We start from the raw sequence: 10,232 nt of genomic DNA, 5'->3' as shown, positions 1-10,232 counted from the left end.
TGCATGATCCCAATTTACTGTTTTCATTTCTCACTATTTGTTCCCTATATGCGAGTGCACGTGCACCTGCATATGCGGTTACAACTAGCTAAGCATAAAGTATTCAAAAGAATTAGCTTATCAACTAAAATTACATGGTACAGGAGGGAAACTTAAACCTGCTAGTGAACTAATGCCAACATACAAATTCAGTATTTCTTTTCCTTTGAAAAATTTGCAAAATTCAGTAGAATGACTTAAAATTCTTGTAATCCCCCCAATAGGCAACAGCTTAAAAGTTAATTTCTCGTCTCTCTGCAAAAAACTTTCCCATGAATGTTTGGTCAGAAAGAAGGGCAAGCCACACTCCAGTATCAGCCCCTTCCTCAACAGTATTGTTCCCTGCATAACCTGTAAGAGCTGTTTTCACCCAACCTGGGCAATAGCAGTTAATATAGATTTTTTGACCTTCTGGTCTCTCAGAAAGCTTCCTTGCCATAAGCCTTGTATATGCATTAACTGCAAGTTTGGACACCGAGTAGTCAGTGTATACTTGAGGCCACCCCTCTGTAGTCCAAGTTCCATCCTCAGCTTGTTGTAGAAATGTAGACAGAGTCATGCCAATAAGTTCCTCTGAAAGGGATTCTACATCACTCAGTTGCTCCCTCAAGGCTACATTGCTGATTCTCTATCACTCAAAACAAAACACTATCAAATTTATGTCTAGCAGAAGTCATATAACAAGCAATGAGTCCAATACAATCTCTGATAAAATATAAAATATTTTACCACAAACTGTATGCTTAATTTAAATAAATTGTATACAATTACAGCACTAGAGGTTGTATGGTATAGACGCTTATGATCTCCCCCTCTATGCCCTGCGGTAAAGATTCCTCTAGCGTTATGGCCTTTACAACAACAAAGTTGTCCATTGATCAAATGGTTTCGTGGATTGGATTTTATTTGATTGTTTACGGCTCCATTGCGTGTGCTTGGGGTAGAATTGTAGAAATCAAAAGAATTTTTATTCTAATTCAAGGAAGAATAGGTCTGGCCATAGGAATTTTAGTCCAAAATATGAAATTTACACTACCACTACTATAACCAACAACTTTACCAAAATGAAATTTATGTCAGCCTCGGCAAGCAATCTTGAATGATAATACATGAAGGAAAATATGTTACAATTTATAGAACATGAATATTTATGTGTGAAAAAACATGTTTTGACCTCTATAAGAAAACAGAGATTTTACTTTGATGATGCTCGGAGAAGTCCAAGCAAGAAAATGAAATAACCATGAGAGTACTAACAAGGGAAAGAATCTAACATCAAGTCATCAAAACTTTTTTAACATTTTTTAGCTAACTGTGTAAAGAGCTTTACTTACATTCCGTCTTCCATTTAGTCGACCAAGACGTGAGCTTACATTTACAATACGCGCACCAACAAGGGATGGCTTCATCAATGAAATAATAGCTTCAGTCATACGCTTGGTGCCATAATAATTTGTTTCAATAACTTTACGAGCATTTTCGACTGAGTTATCAGACCCAAGATTAAAATTAACACCAGCATTATTTACCTGCAGGTAAATGATATTGCTCAGAAGCATAAAATAAGGATATGCATTAAACCGCATTCTTCATGCTTCCTTGTAAAAATTAACTATCTTAGTGTGTTTAATTCCATGTTTATCATATTTAGATTTTCTATGAAGTATGAACAAAATCTAAAACAAATTTATTTTAAGAACATAACACAAAAGATAAGCCAGAAGTAATTAAAATGGATACATCAGCTAGATAGATCCCAACAGCACATGCAAACTTAGTTAAAAACAGACCAACAATATCGAAGAAATGGCATCGTAGAAACTGACCAGAATATCTAAACCACCACAATTTTCCCGCAACCACTCAACAAACTGGTTGATGGATGAATAGTCTACTACGTCAAGTTGATGATAAACCACACTGAGACCACCTTCTTGCAAAGCCTTAACTGATTCAACACCAGCACTAGCGTCTCTTGATGTCAGTATGACAGTCAATCCATGAGTGGCAAGTTGTCTACAAATCTCAAACCCGATTCCTCTATTTCCACCTGTAACCACAGCCACAGTTTCCTTGGACCACCACCTATGAATATTCAAATCAGCAACAATTTTGAACAAGCTATGGAGATCAGAAGAATATTCTGTACTTCCAGAAACTACGGATGGTTAAAGGCCGAAACAACAATTTCATCAAAACACATGCTTGCTCAATTGGCAACACTCTCAGGCTGAGTTCAATTATCCAACATAACATTTGGACATTCACTTGAAACTAAACAGTTTTTTAAATCACTTCCCTGTAGGTGCTTTAAATTGAATGTCTGGATGAAGGGGTCTGCGCAAAGGTCATCATGATATATTAGCATGAAAATGAGATAAAAACAACTTTTGTATGCACAACTATTTCCCCAGGAAAGATATCAACACATGTTTTTTCCAACACCCTCTTTATTATTTAGAGCATCTCCAATGTAGGTGTTTCATAAGTTGCTTAAAATTAAGCAACGCTGCTTAAACAAAATTTTATCATTGAAGTAGATGACTTGACAGTGTGTTGCTTAAGTGAGTTGCTTATATAAACAACCGTTGCTTAATTCATTCTTACCGATTAAAGAACCACTTTTAATTACAAAAATTAATGTGGTTCAAGTTAAGCACTCATTCTAGCAACTTTAACATTGGAATAAATTTTTTTGGAAAGTTTTTAAATTTATGCGGCATTGTTGGGCTCACAAATTTTAGATAAGCAACTCATTTAAGCAATCATGTTGCAGATGCTCTTAGTGAAATACAGTAAATGATGTAAGTCCTGCCCCTTATTTAGTGGGATTGACATGTTATATCACGAAATAATAAAGAATATGTTGCTAGTATTCTTTGAATTCATGGTTTCACCTAAGATTAAGGTATCCCATTTAAGATTTTAACCAACAAATTAGAATAAAACATGCTGCCGGTGCACAATTATGACAAAGAGTTGGATGTAAAATGCTTATATTCAATAATTGGAGAATAGATAGCAATAATGTAATTGCAATTGTAGGATATATTATATTTCAGTTTAATAAAAAGCAAAAAATAATATATATATATATATATACACACACACACACACATCAAACTAAAAACAAAACTGGTTCTGTTTGCAGAAATAAGTTAGTAGGTAGCGTAAGTCAGTGCGAGTTGTTGTGGATTTCAAAATCCGAAACGAAAAAAGAGAAAGGGAATTGCAAAATAAAAGAACCTCTGGTGATGAGAATAGGGAATGGTCCTCTGAAGGTGTATCTCTTGCAATCGTTGTTCTCTTCGTTCCTTAGCTTTTTCTTTCTTCCCCATCTCTCTGTCTTTTCTCTGTCTCTTTCTCGAGATGAAGAGACAGAATAGTTTCAGTTTGGTGTCTAGATCTTGGGTGAATTAGTTTTTTGTTTAATCTAAATTTTACTGTTCAACTTCTATTATTTTGAAAATTTTATTACTAAAATTTTATCTTTGGAAGTTTTTATAACCAACTAACATATAGAAAGTTATTTTAAGTTATTTTTTACATTAATTATAACTATAATCAATTAATAAAAATAAAAAGTGATTTTTTATATTGTTTTTTAAGTAACATAATAACAAAATGCATAAAAAATTGAATGTTAAAATTTATAAAATATTAAAAATTAGATGGTAGAATTCATTAAAAAAAATTTGAGTGATAAGATTTATAAAATTATTAAAATTGAATGATAAAATTCATGAAAATAAAACTTAAGTGATAAAAGTTTGGTAGTAAAATTTGTAATTAAATCTTAATTTTTAAATAATTGATATTTATAAGATGGTTAATTTGTAATGGAAAGCAATATTTTATGCTATAGTTTAATTAAAAACATTTTAATATAATTTATAGTTTTATAAAAGTTTTAAGGTTAAATTACTTAAATCCTTAAGCTATTTGAGAATTTTTAAATACATCTCTATTTTTTTAATTGGGCCCTAGATTAAAAAAAGAGTAGATAATTGAAGTTATGAGAATTGCTATTTCTACTTTCCCCTTGTTACTAATCCACTTCCTCTTTTTTTTTTCCAACAATACCCTAAAAGTTACACTCCTCCCCCTTATTTATCAATGCTGCTTCACGACCAGAATAATACACCCTCTTTCATCACTCTGCGTGCCAATTGGGAAGAGCACATTTAATCAAAATTCACAACAACTCCAATCCTTCTCAATTCTCAACGTGAACCTAGCACGAAGAGAGATTCTAGAGAGCACTTATTGGAAATTCGGTGAGATACATACTACAGGTCATGGTGTTAGTTTTTTGTATGAATGTTGTTGGTTTTGGGCCATATGGAAGTTTGATATTGTTTATTAGAATTCTTGAAGGTGTTTCTTGTAGATTAAGTGGAAAAAACAAGTTTTATGTATTTTGTGTTTAGCCATTGTTTTACATTTTGTGCGTGAATTGGTTCTGTTTAAAAAAATATGTTTAGTCTAAAAAAAATCAAAATAATTTTATTTTATATTTTTATTAATGATGATGATATTTTTTTTTGGGTATTTTGGGGTGATGAAGAACTTGAAGGTGTTTAACAACCTTACTCTGACCTACAAAACAATTGGTTGGTGAAGCGTGAACGAGCAGTGTATTTTTCAGGTATTTTTGTAAAATATAAATTAAAAGGGAGTGTAATAGAAATATAGAGGAGTAGAAATAAAAATATTTTCTTTTTTTTGGTGACAACAATTATTTGGCCCAACAATTTTTAACTTTTTAACTTGTTAAAGTTAAAAATAAGAACTTAAAAAAGTAGAAGTTATTTGTCAATTTTTTTTTTACTTAAAAACTCATTTTAAGCTAAAAGTTGTTTGGTAAATTTTTTTTATAAAAAGAACCAGTTTTATTTTGTTCTATTTATCTCATCCAATGAAATAATATATTCATAAAATAAAAAATTGTGTAAAATAAATTTAATTCATATTAATTTTTTAAATGATAATAGTAATAATAAATTAAAATATTGAATAACAAATATTTATAAAATTAATTGTCAAGTCAAAAATTAAAATATAGCTTAAGACAAATCAAGACACCTAATTATTTTGATTATATGTAAACAAAGACAAATGATAAAAAAAAATATCATCTAATGCATCATTTGATCATAGCCTACTATTTTGCATCTGATACTCCACACAACAAAGAAGCATAAGCCATGATCTGATTAGACATTAAGAAAAGTATTTAAGAAGATTATTTATTTCTATATGTCTGAGATTCTATTTACATATGCATTCAAGGTTATCAAACTCTAGAATTTACGTAGAATTGTGAGAGTTTCATAGACTTGACTTGTAGACTCAGCTCATAGACCCATAAGAGTCCACTTCATATAAAAATAAAAAAAAATCTATAAATAACATACCAATCAAACATTTCAATAATATAATAAATCAAAATAATAAATCATAAATTTTATAATATTTAAATAATCAAGTCTAGTAATGCATCACTACTAGATAATAACTTGTAGATGTTATAGTAGTGGTAGAATATTCCCATCGAGGGTTTGATGTTATTAGAGAACAAGGGTTTGATGTTATTAGAGGTGATAATTTTTGGATTCAGGAACAACACATTAAATGGATGTATGTTGAACACTAAGCAAACAAAAAACTGTAACGCCCTAAAATTTCGCTAACTCTAAAATCTATGTTTAATTGTTTTTATCGTGTTATTTGATTATATGATTGACTTGAATGTATTGAGGTGTGGTGTGAATTAATCATTTGTGATTTGCTTGATGTGGAGGTTGAGTTATGTGGAGTTTTATTGACCTAAGTTGAAATTATGAGATTTCAAATTTTACCCGCAATCCTGGATTTGTTAACAGTTGGATCGTCTTCAAATTTTGACTGTAGGTTCCAAACTCAGGTCCCCAGAATTTGACCATTGGGATTTTTAAACTAACAACTATTGACCTCTCGCTTAGCATGAGAAGAGTGCTAAGTGCAATTCCAAACCGAGAGGGAACTGCGTTGAGCACGAATTGTCGCGCTTAGCACAAGAGGAATTGCTTTCAACATGAATTGTCGTGCTCATCACAAATCCAAACCTGAGAGGAATTGCGCTAAGCGCGAAAAATTGCGCTTAGCACCTAAAGTGGACTCCCGCTTAGTAAGACGAGCTCGCTAAGCGATATCTATAGATTATAAATATGTTATTCAGCGTGAAAAACACAATTTTTCACTCTTTTTCTCTCCAAACACCCACCCAAGCCCTAACACCTCCTCCTCCACCACCCATAACCACCGATGGCCACCACGAGCCGCTGAACCACTACACCGAGAGGAATGTTTTAATCGGAGCAGAATCCTCAGAAACCATCTCAAGGATTCGATGGAGAACAATCCCTCACTCCTTTCTTTCATAGTTTCTCTGAGGTAATCTTGACTTCTAAGCCTTTCTCCTAGTTAGTTTGAGCTTCTCTTAGTGTCTCTTGTGTTTTGCGTATTGTAATAGGGTGTTTTAACACTTCCTTTGCAAAACCCTTGAAAATGAGACATTGTAAAAGTTATCTTTTTATAAAATTGATGTTATATTTGTGACCTTCGTTCAACCCTGGTCACATTGGTGTGATCGAAATTTCAAAATGACGTCTCCTTTTAGTAGAATCCGAAACACCCCTTAGCCCTTTATGTTTTGGCAGAGGTAATTGACTTTAAATGTTGTTATTAACCTTATTTTTGAAATCTATACTAAATTTTCTTTGATTTGATATATAGAACGTTGTGTTTGGACTGACGAATGTGAACGAGAGAGGTCTCTAAACGATGCAAAGAGGAACTGATGAAGAGCTCACAATAGGTGAAGCGAGTTTATTATAATTTACGGCTTTTGATACCATAGTTGGGTCAGGGAACCTAACTATGGGAATGTATGTTTGTCCTTGTTGCATGCTAGTTTTCAAGAAAAACAATATTTTTAACTAATGGGATGCGATACATTTGTTATTGATAAATGATATTATTGTTTTTATTAGACTTGTGTTGTCTGAAGACCCCGGGAGTGTGAATCTCAAGCATGAACTATATATGTATGTATATGCGGAATGTGATTTACTGATGATATTATTATTGATAATATTAATTGATATGAGGTGACATTGATGTTTAAGATAACGTTGATAGAAAATGATGTTGTCATTGAAGATGATATTGATAATAATTGATACAAGACAATGTTGGTATTTATGATAATATTGATATGAAATGATGTTGTTGATAATGTCATTGAAATGAGATGATGTTGATGTTGAGAATGACAGTGAGATGAGATGATGTTGATGTTGAGAATGACATTGAGATGAGATGATATTGATGTTGAGAATGACATTGAGATGAGATGATGTTGATATTGATAATGACATTGAGATAAGATGTTGATGTTGAAAATGTCATTGTGCTGATGTGTGATGTGTATGTACATAGGGGGTGTAGTGACCATGATGGATATGCCTAGTGGGAGAAATAGAGTGGTTAAAGAGTTTTAAGTATCTCTAGAGGGGAATGACTTAAAATCTTTAATTGTACATGTAACGACCCGCCTCGTCGCTACGATATCACCACTCTAAACCGCGAGAAAATTTCAATTTTTAAATGAAAACTCTGTTAATTTGCTTATGAAAAATAAAAGTAATTTTTGTCTCAACATACATTCACTAAACAACGCACCATTACTTAAGTGACTATATATATATGTATAGGAATAGTAACTCAGTACACGTCATACACATAACGGAAATTAAATTTGTTCATACATATAATTAAATCTTTGATTTACATCTTTAATTCAACAAGATAATCATGGAACCAACTATGGAGGAGTTGATTAACAAAAAACAACTTTCTCCTAAAATAATCCCAACGTCATCACGTCGGCTCGGTGGCTCCACAACAGAATCTCACTTCCTGCATCCTACTGCTATCATTCTGCTCCACGAACAAGGGTTCGCGATCATCACATGTATCAACCACACGATACAAAAATTGCAAGGGTGAATTTATTATAAAAGAAATCAATACAAAGATCAAATAACCACAATTAGAAGAAAACATTATTGTCGCAACCTACCCTTCGACGGGAGGGCGACGCGTGACTCGCGGGATGCGTGTTCCACGAAAGGAATGCGCGCGGAGTCGCCACCAACGTTTATTTGAGGAAAACGTCGGAAAAACCGGAAAAGACGCGATCTACGAACTTTTAAGTGAAAGGTTCGGGAGTTGTATTTACGCACGGGGAAGGTGTTAGCACCCCACACGTCCGTCACAAGGGACGGCAGCCTTTAATCGAATGTGCAAACATGACTTTGATTTTTATGTTCCCTTTTACGTCCTTATATCCTTTATACCCTTTATATTTTTCTCTTTTTGTGGTCGACAAGGGTGTTTCCCTTTGCTCCTACGTATTCCTCAATTTGCGATGAGGAAATCAGACCTACGTAGTTCTTTCGGAACAAAGTGTTTGGTTAAGTTGTTTTTGTTTTTTTTGCAAAATATGTTTTATTTGAACAAAAGGTCATTTAAGGTGTTTTTTTTGCAAAATATGTTTTATTTGAACAAAAGGTCATTTAAGGTGTTGGACCATTAAACGGTCTTTTGATTTTGAAAGGAGAGAAACGTTAAGGCGTTGGACCATTAACGATCTCTTGGGGTGGTCGACAAAAGCGGGGCTTTTGCTCCTACGTATCCTCATTTTTACTTAAGTGGTGATCATTTTAAGGCGTTGGACCTTAAAAATGATCCATTTTACTTAGTGAGAAATTGAAATGACAAACTTCAAAAATGATCCATTTTACTTAGTGAGAAATTGAAATGACAAACTTCAAAAAAACCTTAGTTTCACTTTAGTTATTAATCAATACGATTAAGAATGAGAAATCCCAAAGAGAAAACGTCCGATTGATTTTCCGCTTTATTTTACTAAAAGATGTTTTTTTTATTATTATATCATTTTTACCTCTTTTTTGGTTTCCAACGTGGTTACGGCACGACCGAACGGTCGGAATTTATTTTAACCGAAGTTAACGGATAATACAATTCAAACGTTCGGTGGAAATTTATTTTATTTTTAAGTTAAGCGAGAAATGACTTAAGTAAAATGGCTTAAGCACGTCAAGAAGGGGTATAAAAAGTAAACAAAACGAGAATAAAAATGCACGAAATACAATGTGGACCACCAAGGGTACATAGAATGAATCGAAAAGCTTGGTTCGAGGTACTTACCCGTTGAAGATCGAAGAACGATGAAGAACGAATGAAGAACGTTGAAGAACGGTTGAAACCTTTGCGAAATTCTTCACGGAAAACGTTACGGAAACGTTTTGGAAGCGCCTCAGCTTAGATTTTCTTCACGGAAACAATTTTTCCAAGCAAATTCGAAAGAGAGAGAAGTGCCTAAGGGGCTGAACCCTTTTCTTCTTCACATCCTCCCCTATTTATAGCAAAATAGGGGAGGTGGTTGCCGCCCAGCTCGCCCAGGCGAGCTCAGCTTGCCCAAGCGAGCCAGGTTGCTTCCTCCAGAAGCAACAGCCTTCTGGAGGAATATTCTGGAGGGCCCAAGTGGGCCTGGGTGCTATTTGCACCCCTATTTTTACTAAGTACACCCCCTCTGCTTTTTTTTGGTGATTCTTTTTTCGTAAAGTTACAGAAACTTACGAATTTCGTAACGATACTTGTTTTCTTTCCGTAATGTTACGGAACCTTGCGGATTACATAATCATCCCCTTTTTGACTTACGGAATGTTACGGAACCTCACTTAATTATGCAACGATGCTTCCATTTGATTTCCGGTGTGTCACGGAAACTTACGGATTGTGCATCAATATTTTTTTTGGTTTTTCGGCATGTCCTGGAATTTCACAAATTGCCTAATGATAGATGCCAAGCACCTCACAAGGACCAAAGAAAGGTCGCATGTCATCAAGCAAAGGTCCCCGGACGCAATTAGGGTATGACAGTTGCCCCTCTTTACTTGTCTTTTATTGGAGATAAAAGGGAAGTAAAGATAAGACACTAATTTCGTTCCTCTCGATTTGACGAGAGTCGCTGGTGACCATAAAATATCCACATTCAAATGACTTGTTGTTCCCGGAATTTCTCAAATTGCCTAATGATGGGTGCCAAGCACCTCACAAGGACC

At 33.8% G+C, this 10,232-nt stretch overlaps 1 protein-coding gene across 1 annotated transcript; it reads right to left on the bottom strand.

Moving 5' to 3' along the window:
- LOC100790340 (carbonyl reductase [NADPH] 1) lies at positions 1-3,444 on the bottom strand. Its single transcript, XM_003533889.5, has 4 exons — positions 3,286-3,444; positions 1,866-2,124; positions 1,374-1,568; positions 1-667 (listed from the first exon to the last, which is right to left on the bottom strand). The coding sequence occupies exons 1-4, from the start codon at positions 3,375-3,377 to the stop codon at positions 272-274; spliced, it is 942 nt and encodes a 313-aa protein (XP_003533937.1). The 5' UTR covers positions 3,378-3,444; the 3' UTR covers positions 1-271.
- Between the last annotated feature and the right edge of the window lie 6,788 nt (positions 3,445-10,232).

This window comes from Glycine max, chromosome 9 (genome assembly GCF_000004515.6).
Source record: "Glycine max cultivar Williams 82 chromosome 9, Glycine_max_v4.0, whole genome shotgun sequence".
NCBI classification, from domain to species: Eukaryota; Viridiplantae; Streptophyta; class Magnoliopsida; order Fabales; family Fabaceae; genus Glycine; species Glycine max.
This window is presented reverse-complemented; position numbering and strand designations above follow the sequence as displayed.

Coding starts and splice junctions, on each gene's coding strand:
- LOC100790340 (XM_003533889.5), bottom strand. CDS start 3,377: ATGGGGAAGAAAGAAAAAGCTAAGGAACGAAGAGAACAACGATTGCAA. Junction 2,125..3,285: donor CCCTATTCTCATCACCAGAG/GTTCTTTTATTT, acceptor GAATATTCATAG/GTGGTGGTCCAAGGAAACTG. Junction 668..1,373: donor GACTAAATGGAAGACGGAAT/GTAAGTAAAGCT, acceptor TTTGAGTGATAG/AGAATCAGCAATGTAGCCTT.